The following is a 22052-nucleotide window of genomic DNA, read 5'->3' as shown; positions in this document are numbered from 1 at the left end:
GATTCCACTGCATTAAATGTAAAGTAATGCACTTGGGGACTAAAACTAAGATTGCAAGTTAGACACTAGGGGGAGAATCTATGGCGGGATTACAGGATGGAAATGGATCTGGGGATCCTAGTGGACCACAGGCTTAGAAATCGCGTGCAATGCCAAGCAGCAGAAAATAAGGCTAGCAGACTACTAGCATGAATTAAAAATGGTATTTACTCAAGAGGAAGGACTATAATTCTACAATTTTACAAAACTCTGGTCTGACTACTTCTTGAGTATGCTGTGCAGTTCTGGTCTCGTGTCATTAGGAAGGATGTGCTGAAATGTAGAGAGTTCAGAGGAGGGCAACAATGTTGATAAGGGGACTAGAGGACATCAGTTAGGAGCAATGACTGCAAACATTAAAACCAAATTCTCCCTGGAGAAGGGACGCTTAAGAGGTGACATGATTGCAATTTTACTAATATCTAAACAGTGATTCTAGTATATGGAGAACACAATTCAGTCTCAGGTCATTTAAGAAGACACGCAACATTCTCAAAGAAGTTGGACGAGAAGTGGTTTAACCTTTAACTGTGTAGCGGGTTTATTTACTGTTAGAGCAGTAAAGATGTGGAACTTATTTCCACAATTAAGCTTCATTTCCACTGATCTGTACGGTTTGGTACAGTTCAGTATGGTTCGGTATGGTACACCTTGATCAGGCTTGCTTTTCCACCGCCAACAGTACCTCAGCTCAACAGTACCTCAATAGTATAGCTCCACCCTGTTGGTACGGTACTAATGTGCTTGGTACCCCAGCGAAAGGGTCCCAAAAATTGGTACGGTACGGTTCAGAATTAGGGTACCATTCACAACTTTTGACAATGGAAACGCCAAAAATTGCGTACCGTACCGAACCAAGCCGTATTGCTCAGTGGAAACGAGGCATTAGTGGTGTCATTTGGGAGTGTCAATAATTAAAAAAAAAAAAAAAAAACTCTTCTATGGGCATCTTAGCGAGTGCAATATACAGGGATATGGGAAATGGTAGTAACAAACACACACCCTCTGGGGTTTAACTGGATGGACTGGTGTCCTATTCAACCTACCAACTATGGGGTTGATTTACTAAAACTGGAGAGTACAAAATATGGTGCATCTGTGTATGGTAGCCAATTAGCTTCTAACTTCGGCTTGCTCAATTAAGCTTTAACAAAAAAAAACCTGGAGACTGATCATATTCTATGCAGAGCTACACCAGATTTTGCACTCTCTAGTTTTAGAAAAACAACCCTTATGTATGTAACAATCTGTACTCCTGGGATTCATTGAATAAGTAGGGCCAAAAAATTTTGGCCATACTTTTTCTTTAAGCCAAGTACAATTCTTATGAATCTGTGCTCTATTTGGGCAGTCATATTAATAAAGGCAAGATAAATAAAGGTCATTTAATAAAAAAAAAAAAAAAAAAAAAAAAAAAAACAGATGTCAACTATCAATTTTCTCACTCAAAACTGCAAATTATGTCATCTTCCAGTCAATTAAAAGAGCCTAGAAATTTGTCATTAAATCCAAGAAATATGAGCAAAAACCATTAACAAAAGACAATTAAAAGAATGATTACCTCTTTATCACTGGTTTGCTTGAGAAACAAATATCATCTCCATCATCCCAGGCTCTACTAGAGCTTTTTCTGCCGCCTCCTCCTCCTGCTGCTCCTCCTGCTCCAGGTTCATATCTTGAACTTTCTTGTCTACCACCACCTCTTCTGCCTCCTCGTCCACCTCCTCGCCCACCTCCTCGCCCACCTCTTCCACTACCGCGATTTCCTTTGCCACCTCCTTTGTTAGGCTTTCCTTTCCTTCGAACTGGAAAATCCATCTGTAGGTATATACTATAATACATAGAATAAAGAGCAAAAACATGGGTGGTTCATATAATAGAATTCAAGTTAAATATGGGGTAGCCTTTACGAATCTCATGTTTTTTAAGAAAGTATGTGCTGAGCGAAATATTTGGGCTACTCCTCCTGAAAAATGCTATATGCCAGACTCTTGTACTGATCCATTTATCGAGTTTACTCTGACATCATTTGCTGCATAAACGTAAGCTAGAGACAGCCAGGTAATTAAAAATGCTTTGGCAGACTATGTACATGTTTGTTTTTCTTTGGGCATACACAGGTAGATATTTAATTGATGGCCATTACATCTGACTACTGACTACTATTCAGAAGATCGCTAAGTTATCATTTACCTGAGCAACAATACGTCCATTGAGCTAAAACATTTTTTGCAAAATGTTCAGCGCTTTAGAATAACTGAAAGCCTACATATTACTCTACTTTGCTGCTCGAATCTGATAAATCTTTTGCTGAAAACTATAATTAATGAGGTTAGGGTGACAATCAAAAGTGCAAAAGGCCCTCCATGTAAACTGAGACAAGAGTAATGTGTGGATAATAGACTGCCTTTGGGGAAAGCAAAACCATAAGCATCTTGTTTCTGCATATACATTCTTTAACTTTTTTAATGTATGTAAAATGCAGTGGTAATTTGCAGGACGTTCGGATTTAGAATGTATCGAAATTCAAAAAAACGTACATCGCAGGTTACTAGTCCTTAGATGTAGTAGCTGCATTACTTTATTTCCAGTCTTTTTCCCCATTTTATTTCATGTGGTAATGCTGCAAATAACACGCTACTTGTCCCCTTTTGTCTACACTCACTTCTCCATGGGATCTATAGAAGAAGCCATGGTTGTCATCATGGGCGTCCGCAGGTGGGGGCAAGGGGGGGCAAATGCCCTCCCGGAATCTCAACTTCCCCTTTCAAGTGGTTGTTAAGCCACTTTATACCATCCTGTCTGGTCTGTTAAATAATCCTGTGTGTCTGTGTATGAGTTTTAAAAAAAATAAACCGTTCTTTACCAGTTTTCAGAGGGCCGAGCACCGCTCTTATGACCCCACGGCTCTCTCCTCTCCCCATCTGACAGCTGCCTGCAGCGGGTGCGGCCGAGGATTCCTCACTGATGTCAGTGAGGAGGGGAGGAGACAGGCGGCGGGTCACGTGAGCGATGTGTGGAGCCCTGAAAACTTGTAAATGGCTTATTTTTATAAAACACAGACACAGGGGCACACAGGATTATTAAACAGACTATAAACAGGATATGAACATTTAAAATTAAACTACAGCAGCAGGAAGAGAGGGGGGCGGTGGACACTGACACAGGAGCAGACAGGCAGGGAGAGAGGGGAGAAGAGGACAGAGGAGGACAGGAAGGTTGCGGATGACAGAGGCACGTAAACTGACCACAGTGTCAGGGCTCAGCCGTCATGATATACCGTGGTCAGTTTACAGAGGGGAGGACATAGCCAGGCAGGATAAGCCAGGTATTTCAGGTGATAGAAGGGGCCAAATTACACAGCAAAGCACTGTGCTGTATAACATGCTTTAACCACTTTACCACTGGAGGATTTTGCTGTCATACGTCTGGGCCACTTTTTGCGATTCGGCGCTGTGCGACTTTAACTGACAATTGCGCGGTCGTACGACGCCGTACCCAAACGAAATTTACGTCCTTTTTTTCACACAAACAGAGCTTTCTTTTGGTGGTATTTGATCACCTGTGCGATTTTTACTTTTTGCGCTATAAACAAAAAAAGAGCGTTTATTTTGAAAAAATAACAATATTTTTTGAATTTTTTTATATGAAATTCCCCCCCAAAAAAATTTAAAAATCAAAATTTTTTTTAATTTTTGGCCAATTTGTTTTCGGCTTCCTATGTTTGGTAAAAAAAAAAAAATCACAATAAGCGTATTTTGATTGGTTTGCGCAAAAGTTATCGCGTTTACTAACTAAGGGAAAGATTTCTGTCATTTTTGGTGTTTTTTTTTTTTTTAACGTGTAATGGCGGCGATCTGCGATTTTTTTTGCGGGACTGCGACATTGCGGCGGACAGATCGGACCCTTGACTGACATTTTAGACACTTTTGGGGGTACCAGTGACATTACTGCAGTAATCAGTGCTATATATATGCACTGTTACTGTAAAAATGACACTGGCAGGGAAGGGGTTAATTTTATTGGAGAGGGAGGGGTTAATGTATGCCTGGTGCTTACTAACGTGTGGGGGGGGGGGGTGACTGAGTGACACAAGGACAGATCGCATGTTCAGCTATGCTGAACACTGCAATCTGTCACTCCTTGTCACTGAGGAGATCCGCCCGCTCTGTTTACACAAGCGGGCGGATCTCCAAACTAGATTCCCTGATGATCGGGGAAGAGCAGCGGCGATCGCCGCCGCTCCTCCCCTGGCCCGACTCCCGCTGTGACTGAAAACAGCGGGAGGGCGCCTCCGGAGTCTAGGTCTACGTCGCTGGACGATAACGAGCCACATTGCCGCAGTAGCAGCAATGTGAGCAGATGGCAAGTGGTTAAGGTAACAGGATCAATTATTATTATTTTTTATGTAAACTTAAATGCTTTAAAATAAATGCTGCTTGCTCTTTAAAAATAAATACTCATAATAAGTATAATAACTAAGCCCCTCCCCTTCATGACATTGTTGAAAAGCGGCGGAGCATGGGTGACCTTAAAGCGGAGTCCCACCCTGGATTTTTTTTTTTTTTTTTTAATACCCCCGGGACAGTCAGGGCTAGTGCATTCCACAATGGCTAGCCTCTGATCTGTCCCGGGTTGCACTTACCTGTTAGGACAAATACTTACCTTGCAAACGTCTTGTCCAGCGCTGCCATCTCAGATGTGGGCAGCTTGAAGCCAGCGAGATCCTCTTCGGCGTCTTCTTCCGCCTTCTTTGGTCCCACGATGCTCTGCGCCGGCCCCGACGTCACTTCCAGGTCGCGCGCGTCATCCCTCTACAGCTTCTGGGCATGCCCAGAAGCTGTTTAGAAGGGGATGACGCGCGCGACCCGGAACTGACGTCGGGGCCGGTGCAGGCGCAATGATTCCTGGGAGCTATGACGTCCAGCTCCCAGGAATCATTGCAGAGCCAGGAAGTGACGACGGGCCGCGGCCGAGGAAGGAGGAAGAAGGAAGTAAGGTAAGTATATTTTCTTAGCTACGAGGTAAGTAAAAAAAAAAAAAATATGCGATTATCCATTTCTTTTTCAGGTGACCCGGAGCGAGAAGATGGAGGTAAGTATAAAAATAGGGTGGAACTCCACTTTAAAATGATGCCCCCCCCCTCCCATGAAAAAAGTTCTGCGGCCGCCCACACAGGCTGGACTACAAACATGGTTGCCTTTATTCATCTCCACTACATGGTGGGTTAATGAGCCTATTAGTATATAAAAGAAGAGATGACATTGTTAATCCTGCATTTTTGGCAAGACCAAAGCATGAGTTTGGTCCACATGTCTAGCAGATTCAGACTGAACCCAGATGCAAGCTCTTTCATCCACCAGACCAGCTCCATGGCCGCTAGTTAAATAGTTGGTAAGGTTGAATAAAGACACCAGTACATCCAGCTCAACCTAAGTGGGTGTGTTTGTTTATGGCAATACAATTTTCAAAATCCTGGCCTGTACATTGTGTTCACTAAGGAACACATGTAAATGTTTTTTAAATGTACCCGTGTTTCCCCAAAAATAAGACCGGGTCTTATATTAATTTTGGATACAAAAATCATACTAGGGCTTATTTTCAGGGGATGTCTTATTTATTTACGGTATGTACAATGACGATCTTAAAGTGATTGTAACCCTAAAATAAATAAATATTCTGATCCTTTAAAGCAAGATAGACAGGACAGTGCTTGTGCTGTGTCATTTAACCCTCTCTATGTTCTAAAAAAAACCTGTAATAAAAAAATAAAATGTTAAAAAAAGTTATCTCCCCCTCTCAATTGATATTCTGTAATCCCAAAAATAAACCTTGGATAGTCATTGTAAAATTATGTAATCGATTTTGTAAAAAGATTATGTAATGTGCAGGGTGTCTTTTGTAATTTTATTGTGGAAAATACCTTATTTACAGCACTGCTGGGCACTCATGCGACCCTCTGGAGCTCTACTTTCCCTCTCCGAATACTGCAGACAGAGGGGCGGAGATCAAGCATTTTAACCACCTCAATACTGGGCACTTAAACCCCCTTCCTTCCCAGACCAATTTTCAGCTTTTAGCGCTGTTGCATTTTGAATGACAACTGCGCGGTCATGCAACATTGTACCTAAACCAAATTTATGTCATTTTTTCCCCACAAATAGAGCTTTCTTTTGGTGGTATTTGATCACCGCCAGGTTTTTTTTTTTTTTGGTGCACAAATAAAAAAAGAAGGAAAAGTTTGAAAAAAAAAAAAAGTTTTTTTGATTAGGTTATAAAATTTTGTAAATAGATACGTTTTTTCCTGCACTGATGAGCACTGATGACGCCGCACTGACAGGCACTGATGAGGAGACACTGATGGGGTGGCACTGATGGGGTGGCACTGATATGCAGCACTGATGGGCACTGATAGGTAGCACTGATATGCAGCACTGATGGGCACTGATATGTGGCACTGGTGGGCACTGATAGGCAGCACTGATGGGCACTGATCGGCAGCACTGATGGGCACTGATCGGCGGCACTGATGGTTGGCACTGATGGGCACTGATGGGGGGCACTGATGGGCACTGATAGGCAGCACTGGTGGGCAATAACGGGCACTGGTGGGCGGCACTGATAGATGGCAATAACGGGCACTGGTGGGCAGCACTGATAGATGGCATTGGTGGGCAGCACTGATAGGGGGGCACCACTGGCAGGCTCTCTGAGCCCTGTTTCCCATCCCTGGTGGCCATGGTGGGCATCCCTGGTGGTCATGGGTGGGCATCCCTGGTGGCTCTAGTGGCATCCCCTCCCCCCAGGGCTGCACTGGTAATCAATCATCTGATTACCAGCACAGACCCCCCCTGTGATCAGTGAGTAATTAGAAATACTCACTGATCACCCCGGCTGCAGAAACGATCCTCTGATCTTCTCCTTACTGACAGAATCTGTCAGGAGGAGAAGAGATCAAAGCCGTTACAACGGCTGTATTGACATTACATGACGGCTGTGATTGGTCACAGCCGTCATGTGATCAGGAGGGCCAATCACAGGGCCCTCCTGCCGAGTCTCCTTGCTCTGTGTCCTAGGGACACAGGCACATCGAGATCGCGCCGCTGCGCGTGCCCGCGGCGGCGCGATCTCTCTCCTTCTGAAGGACGTTCCGGAACGTCCATTCAGAAGGAGGAAGCTCCCACCCGGCCGTATATGTACTATGGCCCGGGTGGGAGGTAGTTAATAGGGCTTATTTTCAGGGTAGGGCTTATATTGCAGCCATATCTGAAAATCATGCTAGGTCTTATTTTCGGGGTAAGGCTTATTTTCAGGGAAACAGGGTATCTACACTTCTCACTGACGTCACCAACTGTGGAAGGGCATTTTACATCCTAATGCTGGCCATACACCTGCCAAAAATCGTTGGAAAATCTGTCATTTGGTCAGATTGTCCCTTTTTTGTCCAGTTAATGGGCACAAAGAGAAAATCGTTTATGAACTCTTCAGAGCAAAAAAATTGAAGGAACAGTTTTGAAAATCTGCCGGCCGAATGATAAACGAATGATAAATTGAAAGGTTAATGTATTTCTCGGCCGACCTGTTTGCCCTAGGCATATGTGACAAACTGAACGAAAAATTGATTCATTTAACGATTTATCTTTCAAAATTCGGTCATTACATGATGACACGATCGTCTGCTCTCACGGCCGATTTTTCGTTTTTCGAAAATGAGTTTCTTCGATATTTTGGCTAGTGTTTGGCCAGCATTAGTGCTTTAGCAGTAGAGAACCACTTATACAGTTTTGGATTTAACTGCTCCTCGTCCAACTTCATTGTGTGGACGCGTCTCTTTTTTAGAGACTTTATCAGCTCTGGTCAAGGCATTCCCTGCCCCACTGCAGCATGTATTAAAGGGGCAGGGATGCTTGTAACCAGTGCCGGGATATGAATCATCCAGTGCAAAGCTGCCAAACTGCGCCTCCCCCCCCCCCCCCTCAATATTAGTAACAGCATCGCTATTCCTGTCAGCCCAGTGCTAGACACAGCCAGGAGAAAGCAGGGAAGACATGAGGGTTGTGCTCCTTTTTGTGCTAGAGCAGCGCTCCTGTATTCCTATACACACAGCTGCCAGCTTCCTAATACAGGAGCACTGTTCTAGCAGAAAGAAAAAGGGGGAGAGCGTGAAAACAACCCTGCGTCCTCCCTGCTCTCTCCTTGCCGCTTCCAGCACTAGGCTGACAGGAGTAGTCACCACTCCTGTCAGCCTTGTACCAGGATAAGCTCGCCACAGTGACCCCATCCCTACAGTAAACTGCTGTGCCAGGGCAGTTTCCCCCTCTGCCTGTGACATCAGTGACCTAAATTCTCCACATGGCCATATTTGAACAAAGTCATTGATCAAATACAGCCATGTGGCCATACTTTCAGGAGCATCCCTTCCCCTTTATTATATGCTGCTCTGGGGCAGGAAATACCCTGGCCACAGCTGACTGGGCACTAATGCCCCATACGCACGTGCAGATTATCTGCAGACTTTTGTCTGCAGACTTACCAAAACCATATAATATGAGGTCAAATCTAAACACTTTCAATTTGTATGCAATCCGGCAGGCCCTTGCACTACATAGAAAAGGTAAGTCTGCAGATAATCTGCACGTGTGTATGGGGCATTAGTTGGCAGGCGTAACAGCTTTCAGGTTCGTTCCAAACCTTAGTTCAGGCCGAACACACATTCATCCACCATCAAATATTTCTGTTTGTTTAACATTAAAAACGATTGCTCCTGTCACATTCGGTGGGCAGTACTACCAGCAAACATGACCCATTCAAGCGAGAAGGGAACATTGTGAATGCACATGGTTACAGCACATTGGTGCAACATTTACAGGGTTAAAATGTAATCCCTTATATCCCCTCCTCACTGCCTGTGAAATGCCTCTGAATAGCAACTTGAATGCAGATTGCTTTTCAGAGGTGCTGCCTATCAGAAGTCCAAACTTCTCAAAAAAAAAAAAAATGTTCTGCTTTTAGCTTTACTTTAGATTTATGTTATGACATTCTATTACTAATACAAGGAATCTGGTGCTCCTGGTATTAGCAGCTCTGTGAACTCTGTACAATCAGAAGCAGGCTGTCAGCAGATGTCCTGTATTCCTCAGTCACAAATAGAACTGCAGGCAAAATGTGAAAGGCACATTGTTCAAATATGAATCCGTTCTTTATTTCCTACAAAGCCATATGAGCACAGTGATCTACACACCATTGTAGCGAATATGCCGCACTAAACACAATACAAAAACACATCTACTCACTGTCTTCCCTCCGCCGTGCCACCGCTTCCTGTCTGATCACGTGACTGCACACGGAACACGCTCACAGCCCAACCCCTCGGATTCTCATTGGTCGGTTCTATATTCCCTGTAGTGTTGGTCTGTCTCTATGGGAACGCAGGACGCTCGTACGGCAGTGCAGTGCCTGGGCACCAGAGGATGGAAACTGCAGAGTGGAACTCTGGTGAGGGTTTTGGATTCATCCGCACTAATGGTCACATATTGTTGTGTAGCTAAGCTTTGATCCACTATACCTGTATGGTTGTCATTGTTTAGAGAGTGTTGTGTTACTGTTTTGCATGATGTTGTGCAACTAAAAATGTATTTTTTCTTTAGTTCATTGACAGACACAGCTACTGATTCTTTTTAACCATTGGGTTATACTGCCCCCTACAGGAGTAGGACACTAGACAGGAAAAAGCTTGACTACACCTATGGGCAGTCCCAGGGGGTATCCACCCACACTCACACTAGTCTGCCTAGTCAGGAGTAAGGACCTAGTTCCTTGCTGGGATCTCTGGTCTTGGCAATTTTTTTCCTTCTAAATTGATTTTTTCCTATCTTTGTTATTTTATTCCTGTGAAAATCTACTATCAACTGCCGGACTGGGAGATGGACTGGATAATCTAGAACCAGGGGGTCCCCCCAGTCTAGCCAGCGAGCGCGGGCAGGCCTTAGCTCAGCGCTAGGTCGGCCGCGACATAGCCCCACTGGCCTGCGAGTTAAACGTCTCATGATGGAGCATACAACCTGGCCTCAGCCTGAGTCGCAGGGTTCCTCCTGGCCGACAGCCACCCACATCCCAATGAAGCGATGGTCTGTCAGGAAAGGTGCCCACCCTGTTCCTGTTATGGTAAGTAGCTGTCCTCCCCTCTACCCCTGGAGGGTTCTTGGGGTGGACCTGGGCCGCTCCCTGGGACACTGGGACCCCCGAGTTCCCCCCTCCCGCCCAGTCCTCTAAAAATTCGGTGGTCACTGTGGGTCTTCAGATCCCCCCCCCCCGGTGAGGTTTTGAGCTGGTTTTTGCCACATGCTCTTAACCACTTAAGCCCCGGAAGATTTTACCCCCATTCCGACCAGGGCCTTTTTTGCAATTCGGCACTGCGTGACATTAACAGACAATTGCGCTGTACCTAAATGAATTTGATGTCCTTTTTTTCCCCACAAACAGAGCTTTTTTTTGGTGGTATTTGATCACCTGTGCGATTTTTACTTTTTGCGCTATAAACAAAAAAAGAGCGTCAATTTTGCAAAAATAACAATATTTTTCACATTTTTTTATATGAAATTCCCCCCAAAAAAAATGTAAAAATCAAAATTCTTTAACATTTTTGGCCAATTTGTTTTCTGCTACATATGTTTGGTAAAAAAAATCGCAAAAAGCATATTTTGATTGGTTTGCGCAAAAGTTATTGCGTTTACTAACTAAGGGAAAGATTTCTGTCATTTTTGGTGTTTTTTTTTACGCGTAATGGCGGCGATCTGCGGTACTGCGACATTGCGGCGGACAGATCGCACCCTTGACTGACATTTTTGACACTTTTGGGGTTACCAGTGACATTACTGCAGTAATCAGTGCTATACATATGCACTGTTACTGCAAAATGGCACTGGCAGGGAAGGGGTTAACTTTATTGGGGAAGGAGGGGTTAAGTGTGTTCCTAGGGGCGTGCTTCTTACTGTGATTGGACATGGCTACTGGTGTAGGAACAGTGATCAACGATCCACCGGGTCCGCCGTTCACACGCACAGACTTCCCAGGGAACAAGCTGTGACAGGTTAGTGACGTACCGGTACGTCACTTTGCCTGGCCGGGGCTGACCGCCGCAGTATATGTACTTGCGGCGGTCGGCAACCGGTTAAGGGGGGCTTGTTGGAGTTGCTGTTGTCCGGGTTTTTCATGGTGCACAACGGGGTGGGGGGGGGGGGTTAGGCAGGATTCACCTGCTACCCTGGGGGTTGGTGACTAGGGCAAGGATGTCCTCTGGGCTCCCTGCTGCAGTTGGAGTTGTTGGGCTGAGGGAGCGGATGGTTTGCCATCCACGTGTCCGTGCCTCACGTGGCCAGATCTGGCCAAAAATTTAGGACTGGTCAGGAGCTATGTAGGGCGGCCCCAGTGAGGGTGGCTGAAGCCACTACCCTCTGTTTGGGCATCCACCCTTCCCTCCGCTGCCCCTGGGTGGTCGGCTTCGCTGAGGCTCACGGCTGGGCATCCACAAAAATTTAGGCGGCCTACTGGGCCATGCGATGCGGCCGAATCGGCCCCTGTTGTGGGGCGGCCCCAAAGGGCCTGGCTGGGATTAGTGCACTTGCGGCAGGGCCTCCACACAAATTGAGACCACGGCTTGCAGCCTACTAGGCCATTCGGCCAGCTTTGCACCTCCCTTAGAAGGGGTGGTGCTGTGGGGGCAGTTTAATTTTTGATGGCAACCATGCCGCCATTGTTGTGGAGGGCACCTGCCCCTTTTAGCACTGCCGGATACCCTGCCTGCGTGTCCGCGTCATGGCGGGCGGCCCCCTTTTAGGGGGGCTATTTCTTATTGTGCGGGCCTCTGTGGAGGGGCTGGTAGGATGACCCCTTGTTTTTGTGGGGTCCAGTAGGTGGCGTCCCCCTTGTGCGATCGCAGTCAGTGGCCCTCCCTTGATTGGTATGTTTTTTTTGGTGACCTTAGTATATAGCGTCCACCGCCCTCCCCTGCCTCATCTCTCCATCAGATCCTGAATCTGTTTCCACCACTGCGGACACGAGTCACCCTACTGGGTCTGCATCCACGTGCTCAGACAGTGAGGATGTTTCCTCTGCTCCTCTAGCTGTGCATATAAAAGACTCTGGTGGATGCACTGATTGTGTCAAAGCGGGAAATTTTAAACATGGCGGAGATGCTGCGACTGAGGCATCGGTCCCTTTTGGCACCACAGGTCCTCCACTGTGGCGGGGGTGTTCCCCTTTCCTGCTTACTTTGACAACATTGTCACATAACAATGGGGGTGTCCAAAACGCACTCTTGTGGTCCCTAAGTGTTTTGCAATGCGGTATCCTTATAAGGATTCCCTAAAAAGTGGACGGTCCCACCTGTAGCATAAAATAAAGCTACCTTAATTCTGGCAAGGAGTCCTTGACCTTTAAAGATCCGATTGATAGGAGAGCGGGGGCTCTGGCCCGCCATATATTTCACTATGGCTGGTTCGGCTTAGAATGGTATTTACTATTGCCCTGGTGTCACAAACTCTGACGAGTAGACTAAACTTTTACACCGGGACCTGGAGGGGAAATGGCTTCCCCCTGAGTTGATCCAGGGGCTACAGTTTATCTGTGATGCCTCTTTTGATGCTCCTTTGATTGTAGGCTGTCTGTATCAACAGTGGTCCTTCGACATCTTATCTGGCTGACAATGCTGGTCTGCGGACCAGGCTTCTAAGAAGGCCTTATCTGATGTGGGGGATCGCCTGTTTGGAGCTTCCTTGGATGACATCTTTAAGGGTCTCACAGGGGGGGAGAGTACTCTTCTTCCACAGGCTAATGAGGGCAAGAAGCCCTGTTGTAGACATGGGCCATTCTTTTCGACTCATAAGAGGCTTTTTTCATCCCTCAAGGGATAAAAGTCCTTCGGGGCCTGCCCCTAGGTTCCAAGAAGACCTGGTCTAGCAAGCCATGAGGGGCTCTTCCAGACCTGCGGACAAGGATTCCTCTGCATGAAGGGGTGCCCTCACCCGCATCTGGGGTGGGGGGACGTCTTTGCTTATTTCCGGAACCGTGGATCTCTCTGGTACAGGTCAAGTGGGTCCAGGAAGTCATTCGGTCCAGCTACAAGATCAAATTTCGGTCTTTTCCTCCAGAAAGGTTCTTCCCTTCCAACCTGCACTTGTTCTCAGATCGCTTACGGGGTCACTTTGTGGCAGTGCAAGACTTGTTACTTCATGGGGTGATTGTCCCGTTTCTGGCTTCGGAATGTTTTCAGGGGTTTTACTCAAACCTGTTTACAGTTCCCTGGAAGGAAGGCAAGGTACATCCAATTCTGGACCTCAAGGCGCTAAACTGCTTTGTGCGGGTACAGAAGTTCCGAATGGAGTCCATTCGTATGGTAGTGGCGTCCCTACATCTGGGGAATTTTCTCGCTTCTATTGACATCAAGGATGCCTACCTTCACATTCCAATATGTGCCGGTCAACAGCGCATCATCCGCTTTGGCATGGGCAAGGAGCATTATGGTTTTAGGATGGCTTTATTCTTCGGAACTTCGACAGAAAAATCCTTCTACCCCTGTACTGGGCAGTTGTCACCATGTATGCCAGCCTGTTTGGGTGGGGAGGTGTCCTCGGTACAGCTTGTGCTCAGGGGGTCTGGACTCAGGAAGAGTCCAGACTGCCGATCAATGTACTGGAACTCCGAGCAATCAGACTTTGTTTGGTTCATTGGACAATTCATCTTCAGGGGTGTCCGGTACGAATTCAATCGGACAATGCCACGGCCGTGGCCTATGTCAATCACCATGGGGGCACAAGAAGTGTCCTGGCAGATCGGGAAGTAGCCGGAATTCTAAGGTGGGCAAAATGATCGTTCCAGTTCTCTCTGCTGTACACATTCCATGGAAGGTACAGAGGTTTGTGGCATGGTCTCGGGATCCTCTGACCGATGCTGCAGATGCATTAGTGGCTCCTTGGCATCAGTATCGTCTGATTTATGCCTTTCCCCCTCTCAAGCTTCTTCCAAGACTCCTGTGCAGGATCGAGGCAGCAAGGGATTCCGGTCTTTCTGGCTCCAGACTGGCCTCGCTGGTCTTGGTTTGCCAATCTGGTACGGCTGGTCGCCGATGCTCCTTGGAGACTTCCTCTCAGGGAAGATCTGCTGTCCTAAGGACCAATCTTCCATCCTGCGTTACAGTCACTGGTTTTAACGGCTTGGCTGTTGAAAGCCAGGTGCTGAAGGATAGAGGTTTGTCTGAATCAGTGATTCCTACGCTGTTAAAGATTCGAAAATCTACCATCATATTTGGAAGATGTACGTTGTGTGGTGTAAGTCTTTCGGGGTACTCCCTTTTCGGTGGTTCGGATCTTGGCTTTCCTCCAGGTTTTGTCCTTGGCGGTTTTCTTTCAGTGTCCATTGGCCACACTTTCCTTGGTGCGTACCTTTATCCAGGGAACTCGACACTTGGTTCCTCCAGTGCGGTCTCCATTACTGCCGTGGGTCCTCAAATTGGTGTTGTCAGTTATCCAGGAATCTCCCTTCAAAAATATCGGGAAGTTCCCCTGCTTAGGTTGCTTACGTTGTTTTGGTGGTGATTACTTCTGCGTGCAAGGTGTCCGAGCTGGCGGTGTTGTCTTGCCATTCACCTTACCTGTTGGTTTACAGAGCTAAAGTGGTTCTTCGTCCCTGTCCATTGTTCCTTCCAAAGGTCGTCTCTGATTTCCATTTGAATGAAGACATTATGTTGCCTTCACTATGTCCCAGGTCTAAACATCCTAAGGAAATTGCTCTGCATTCCCTGGATGTGGTTCGGGCTATCAGGGTGTACATGGCAGCTACGGAGTCTTTTAGGAAGACTCACTTTTACTCACGGTTAGACCTCGAAAAGGGTTGGCTGTTTCTGCTGTAACCATTTCCAGATGGATCAGACAGACAGTGATTCAGGCCTATTCAGTTAGGGGTCAGGTTCCTCCTTTCCCTGTTAACCACTTAAGCCCCGGAGGATTTGGCTGCTAAACGACCAGGGGGTATTTTGCGATTCGGCACTGCGTGACTTTAACGGACAATTGCGCGGTCGTGCGACGCTGTACCTAAACGAATTTGGCGTCCTTTTTTTCCCACAAACAGAGCTTTCTTTTGGCGGTATTTGATCACCTGTGCGATTTTTTGATCACGCGCTATAAACAAAAAAAGAGCGTAAATTTTGCAAAAATAGCAATATTTTTCACTTTTTTGTATATGAAATTCCCCCCCAAAAAAATGTAAAAATCAAAATTTTTTAACATTTTCGGCCAATTTGTTTTATGCTACCTATGTTTGGTAAAAAAAATCGCAAAAAGCGTATTTTGATTGGTTTGTGCAAAAGTTATTGTGTTTACTAAGGGAAAGATTTTTATCATTTTTGTTGTTTTTTTTTAACGCGTAATGGCGGCGATCTGCGATTTTTTTTGCGGTACTGCGACATTGCGGCGGACAGATCGGACCCTTGACTGACATTTTTGACACTTTTGGGGTTACCAGTGACATTTCTACAGTAATCAGTGCTATATATATGCACTGTTACTGTAAAAATACACTGGTAGTGAAGGGGTTAACTTTATTTGAGAGGGAGGGGTTGTGTGTGTCCCTAGGGGCGTGATTCTTACTGGGATTGGCTGTGGCTTCAGCTGTATGCAGAGTGATCAACGGATCTACATAGTAGATCCGTATGATCATCTCTCATACAGAGGGGAGAATGACAGGCAGCTTGTTTACACAAGCTGCCTGACTTTCTCCCTCTCCCCCGCCGATCGCAGAGTGGCCAGCGGACATCGGGTCCGCCGGTCACACGCGCGGGGGGGTCCGTGACCACGCGGGAGCGGGAGCGCGCCTCCGGCGGCGCGCGCTCGCTCCCTAGACCCTCACAAGCTAGTGACGTAGCCCTACGTCACTTTGCCTGTGAGGGGCTGACCGCCGCCGTAGATAGTCGTGCGGCGGTCGGCAAGTGGTTAAGGCACACTCTACTCGGGTGCTTAGTGCCTCCTGGGCCTTCCGTCATCAGGCATCAGTGATGCAGGTTTGCAAGGCGGCCATCTGGTTGTCTGTGCACACTTTTACAAAGATTTATAAAGTGGATGTGTTGGCATCTGCGGATGCTACTTTTGGGTACAAGATTTTGCAGGCTTGCACTTAGAGGACCTGGTTCTCCTTGAGGATGTATTTTTTTTTCAGGTAAGCTCCAGTTGTTTTGGTTGAACTCCATGTTTCTTGGTTGGCTATGGTTAGCCTTGGGAATTGTTTTATGCTCTTTTCCCACCCCTCATGTTTAACACTGCTTTGGGACATCCCAATGGTTAGGAAGAATCAGGAGCTGTGTCCGTCAATTAACGAAAGAGAAAATGGGATTTTTGACTTACCGTAAAATCCATTTCTCTGATGTTCATTGACGGACACAGCACCCACACCTCTGTGGAGTTGGCTTTCTTCTGACACTGCTTGTAGCAAAACTGAGTGCCTGTAGCTGAGTGTGGGTGTATACCCCCTGGGACTGCCCATAGGCGTAGTCAAGCTTTTTCCTGCCTAGTGTCCTATTTCTGTAGGGGGCAGTAAAACCCAATGGTTAAGAAGAATCAGGAGCTGTTCTCCGTCAATGAACATCAGAGAAATAGATTTTACAGTAAGTCAATAATCCCGTTATATTGCAGCTTACCAATCATTAGATGTGATGGCTGCATTCATTTTTTATGGGGTTTTTTTCTACTCTACTGGTGATCTGGCCAGTAACACACCCTCCTGTATTAGAGTGTCACCACTCTGGTAGGAGGAGCAACAGGGACACCTTTAGACAGCAACATGGTCAATCTGAGGGGAGGGGAATGTTAGATGGACTAACAGATTTAGATACACTAACAAACTGAACCAAACTCCAGTTCACGCTTTATAATCAGCTACAGCAAACCATTTGTTTCCTTTTGGGATAAAGGCTTTAAATAAATAAAAAAGGCTGATCATTGTTAGCACACCTGTTAGTGGTAAATGGTTTGTTTCAACCCTCTGCTACATCTGCAGGACAGCTTGTTCTTTTGAAAAATGACAGACTTACTGACTAGATCCCTAGGTGAAAATATAGGGAAAAAATACTAAAAAAGAAAACAAATGCAGGCATCACATCTATGAATTGATAAGCTGTAATATAATAAATGTTTGATTTCAGCTTTTACCAGTGCCTGGGGTCCAAAGCTGTCTTTCCGCAGCCAGTTCTTCTTACCCCTGTGGGTCACTGGCATTACCATCCTGGATAAAGGCTTCCTACTGAGCATGCACAAAGTCGCACAGCACTTTGTGAATGATCCTGCAGCCTCAAGGGACATTTCATTTGTCCTAGGAGGCTGCAAGAGGGGAGGAGGTGGGGCAGGGTATGCCACCCTCGCCTAGGTGAGGATTGTGAAAGTGGAAGCGGGTGCCAATAAAATCGGTACTTACTCCCCCCCCCCCAAAAAAAAAAAAACAACTGTACTTAATATACACACTGTAGATTCACACTAACCAAAGCTCTGAAAAGTGATCTGTGTTTTTTTTTACTATACAGTGCATGGCTATGCAGCCACTCTCCATTGCTCAGGAGGCAATCCTGACGCCTCCTGATTGTCTGTTTTGAATGTAGCTAATGTGACACAACTGCGAGCCAAGTAGTTTCAAATTGCCCAGTTTTCAAATGCCCATTACTGATTTGAAAATTGACTTTAAAACACAAAACAATTTCAGGGGAATTCAGTAAAGTCCTACTGACAATTTTCTGATGATAGTATGGGATTTGTAAAAAAAGAGAGGCTAAGCCAGTTGCTGGTCCAGGCATCTGGGTGGATCCCAGCCATATGGTCGGGACCTTTTAAGAGCCTGGACCGGCGATGTTACGTCAAGAATAACAAAACAGGTCACAGGATTGCAGTTTGTTCCATTGGAGAAGTATAGCCAACAGGCTTTGGCTATACTTCTTCTTTAAAGTGGAGTTCCACCCAAACGTGGAACTTACGCTTATCTGTTTGCTCCCCCATCTGGTGCCACATTTGGCACCTTTCCGGGGAGGGGGGAATGTGTACCTGTTTTTCACAGTTACCTACATGCCTACACAGGTTGAACTGGATGGAATATTGTCTTTATTCAACCTCAACTACTATGTAACTATGTAACCTGTCTCTACTTCTGGGGGACTCAGCCATGGCGAAGCACATCACAAGCCCGGCCCCCTCCTCCTTTGCCTGCTGCCTCACCATCCAGAATGCGCAGCGCGCTTCGTGCATGTGCAGTATGGAACCGGCCTTGAAGCTGCAAGGCTTCACTGCTGGGTTCCCTTCCTGGCAATGGCAGCGGCAGCACCCATCGGCCGATAATAACATCGGCTGGGGTGCCAACATTGCTGGATTCCAGGACAGGTAAGTGTCCTAATATGAAAAGTCAGCAGCTACAGTATTTGTAGCTGCTGACTTTTAATATTTTTCTGGGGGCAGAACTTCGCTTTAAGAACTACCTGCACATAATTCAGGCAAGTATTCGTGCCACTACCGACACATGCAGCAAATGCAGGTACTACCGCCACTTTAAGAACCTGTTGCTAGGGCAGCGACATGTCCTTAAAGAATTACCACCAGTTCATAGATTAGGAAACTGCCAGTGGGTGAAACCTGCTCTGAATTGGTGTACAGAAGTATGCAAGAACTTAGAGTGGGGCATGTCTACGCTGGGAAGCTTGGGAAAATAAAGGTTTTCACCAACACACCTTGGTACTGTATAGTGGTAATCTTGTCCTTTATTCACATAGAGTAACAGACATCAGAGGATAAAGTTTCAGGACCTCACAGGATCCCTTTTTCAAGGCATCACTCTGGTATGAAAAGGGATCCTGCTAGGTCCCCAAATGTTTGCCTCTTATGTCTGTTACTCTATGTGAATAAAGGACAAGATTACCACTATACCAAGGTGTGCTGGTGAAGATCCTTAATTTGCTTTGATTTCATGGTGGCACCATCCACCAATTCACTACAGCACCCTACGCGAACTGGGCAAGCTTTGAAATCAATGCAATTTCTCAGTGCTGGGAAGCGGTTATGTCATTTTTATGTCATGTGATGTCTGTGCAAATGTTTGTCAAGTCTATATTTTCTGTAAAAAGTACACTAAATGGATTTAAGTGCACACAAACACAACATAATCTCCGTCTGAAAATTGAGTGTGCCCTTGGAAAACTAAGATACCCAAAATTGTCAGTCAGTGACACTTCAAACCCTTGCAGCTCCCTTATTTAGAGTTTGGCCTCATTCACACAGACTGTCAAAACCGGATAAGATCGCCGAAACAACAATCGCGGCAATCTACAAATTTCTTTTTTTTTTTTACAGGCTGGAACTCCTCTTTAATCGTATGCCTGTATGAGGGCTGTGTTTGCCCACACAGAGATGTGCCCATGCCATCACAGGGCATGTTGTTCATCCCTTGTGAAAGCAATAAAGTTGATAAAAAAAATGTATAGAGACTGTGTAAAAAAGAAAAAAAATAGTATTACAAAAAAAAAATGTTTTTAAAGTGCCCTTCCCCCCGTGCTTGCGCACAAAGGCAAACTCACGTGTCAGTCCCACAGGCATACGTATGAGGTATCATCGAAAACATCAGAGCGAGAGTAATAATTCTGGCACCGGACCCCCTGTGTAAATCTAAAATGGTAACCTGTAAAGGCTTTTAAAGCATCGCCTATAGATAATTTATTGTGCTGTAGTTTGTCACTGTTCCATAAGTGTATGCAATTTTAAAGTGTGACATGTTTGGTATCTATTTACTTGGCGTCACATCATCTTTAATATTTTACCAAATTGGATATTGTATTGTGTTGTGTGCACTAAAATTCTTTAAAGTGTATGTTTTCAAATAACTTGCATTTGATAAACCGATGCGCAAATACTGCGTGACATAAAAAAATGTATTCTCTTGGGCCTCTGCTTAAAAAAATGTATAATGTTTGGGGGGTTCTAAGTAATTTTCTATTAGATTTTTACATACTCTATATATAAGAAATGTTAGAAATGGCCTGGGGCTGAAATGATTCATTTGCATGTTACAAATGGTAAAGTAGGCTTAGTAATATTGATTGCAGACAGGGAATAGACCTATGAAAGAAAAGGAATAGCAGTCACATACAACAAATATTTCTGAATGATTTGCTAAAATGTTTTGGTTAAAATGTTACTACAAAGTAAAATATTTACAATGAATTATCTTTTTTAGAAATAGCTCTGGAAGTCTGTCACATTTCATTTGTGTTTCCAAATGGAGATACGTATGGTAAGAAATTAATTGTAGATTATTTTTTTTTTTTACCTGCTAATGTATAATTTGCAAAGTTTTGGCAACCTGTCTTTCTCTGATTGTAAAGAAATGAACAGCGATACAAATTTTCAAACATTTGGCAGACTTTAAATTTTTAGGCGAATATGGTGAAGTGGGGATGATCACTGTCTGAGAACTACTCACTGCATAGCTATAAACCCTGGTTCACACCATTGCGATTTGTCATACGATTTAACCACTTAAGCCCCGGAAGATTTTACCCCCTTCCTGACCAGGGCCTATTTTGCGATTCGGCACTGCGTGACTTTAGCAGACAATTGCGCGGTCGTGCGACGCTGTACCCAAACTAATTTGACGTCCTTTTTTTCCCACAAACAGAGCTTTCTTTTGGTGGTATTTGATCACCTGTGCGATTTTTTGATCATGCGCTATAAACAAAAAAAAAGCGACAATTTGGCAAAAATAACAATATTTTTCACATTTTTTTATATGAAATTCCCCCAAAAAAGTCAACATTTTTTAATATTTTAGGCCAATTTGTTTTCTGCTACATATGTTTGGTTTGATTGGTTTGTGCAAAAGTTATTGCGTTTACTAACTAAGGGAAAGATTTTTATAATTTTTGTTGTTTTTTTTTTAACGAGTAATGGCGGCGATCTGCGATTTTTTTTTGCGGGACTGCGACATTGCGGCGGACAGATCGGACCCTTGACTGACATTTTTGACACTTTTGGGGGTACCGGTGACTTTACTACAGTAATCAGTGCTAAAAATATGCACTGTTACTGTAAAAATGACACTGGCAGGGAAGGGGTTAACTTTATTTGAGAAGGAGGGGTTAAGTGTGTCCCTAGGGGCGTGATTCTTACTGTGATTGGATGTGGCTTGTGATGTAACAGCACAGATCTACGGTCCTACATAGCAGACCCGTATGATCTCTGCTGTTACACAGGGAAGAAAGACAAGCGGCTTTGTTTACATTAGCCGCCTGCCTTTCTCCCGGTGTAACCGACGATCGCGAGTGACCGGTGGACATCGGGTCCGCCGGTCACTCGCGCGCGGGGGGGGGGGGTCTGTGAGCGAGCGGGAGCACGCCTCCAGTGGCGCGCACTCGCTCCCTAGAGACTCACAGGCTAGCGACGTAGATCTACGTCAGTTTGCCTGTGAGGGGCTGACTGCTGACGTAAATAGTTAGGCAGTCGGCAAGTGGTTAAGAGTTCAAAATCGCATGAAAAGGTCGCACCCTGTTTGTGGCAATGGATCTGTTCAAATCGTGGAGATCAAGTTGCAGCGACTTTGAAAAAAGGTTCCTGAACTACTTTTTCTGAGATTTCATTGTGACTTGCATTGACTTCTGCAAAATGAAGTCGCAAGCCGCAATTAAATTGCACATCCAAATCTCACTGATCTGCAGCTTTGAAATCGCACTGACGTAGGGCCATTTCAAAGCTGCACTGGTGTGAACCAGGGCTAAAAGGAGAAAAAATAGGATTGAGCATGTTATTTGATATATAATGTATTTTGGAAAAAAAAAATGTATTATATCAATACCTAAAATGAACGATTTTATTTAGACTAGAGCTTTCTTAAACTAGTCGGGGGGCTACACGAACCCAGCTTGTAAGGCCAATAATACACCTCAGAAAGTGCCGCCATGGTTAACAGAAGATAGACTTAGAGCTAAACTAGAGAAACTTAAC

At 45.3% G+C, this 22052-nt stretch overlaps 2 protein-coding genes across 2 annotated transcripts in view; one reads left to right on the top strand and one right to left on the bottom strand.

Annotated features, from left to right (window-relative positions):
• DHX57 (DExH-box helicase 57) overlaps nt 1-9470 on the bottom strand; it is a 295697-nt gene extending 286227 nt beyond the window's left edge. Inside the window, exons 1-2 of the mRNA XM_082251986.1 lie at nt 9333-9470; nt 1601-1857 (exon numbers count right to left, since the gene is read on the bottom strand). Of these exons, the coding sequence (XP_082108112.1) occupies nt 1601-1857 (257 nt within the window). The 5' untranslated portion in view covers nt 9333-9470. The remainder of the gene's footprint in view (nt 1-1600; nt 1858-9332) is intronic.
• Nucleotides 9390-22052, top strand: part of MORN2 (MORN repeat containing 2) — a 37570-nt gene continuing 24907 nt past the window's right edge. Inside the window, exons 1-2 of the mRNA XM_082251987.1 lie at nt 9390-9534; nt 20290-20346. Coding sequence (XP_082108113.1) covers nt 9510-9534; nt 20290-20346 — 82 coding nt within the window. The 5' untranslated portion in view covers nt 9390-9509. The remainder of the gene's footprint in view (nt 9535-20289; nt 20347-22052) is intronic.

Source organism: Pelophylax lessonae (genome assembly GCF_965119305.1).
Source record: "Pelophylax lessonae genome assembly, chromosome: 3".
NCBI lineage: Eukaryota > Metazoa > Chordata > Amphibia > Anura > Ranidae > Pelophylax > Pelophylax lessonae.
Note: the sequence above shows the minus strand (reverse complement) of the source record. Positions and strands in the feature narration are given on the sequence as shown.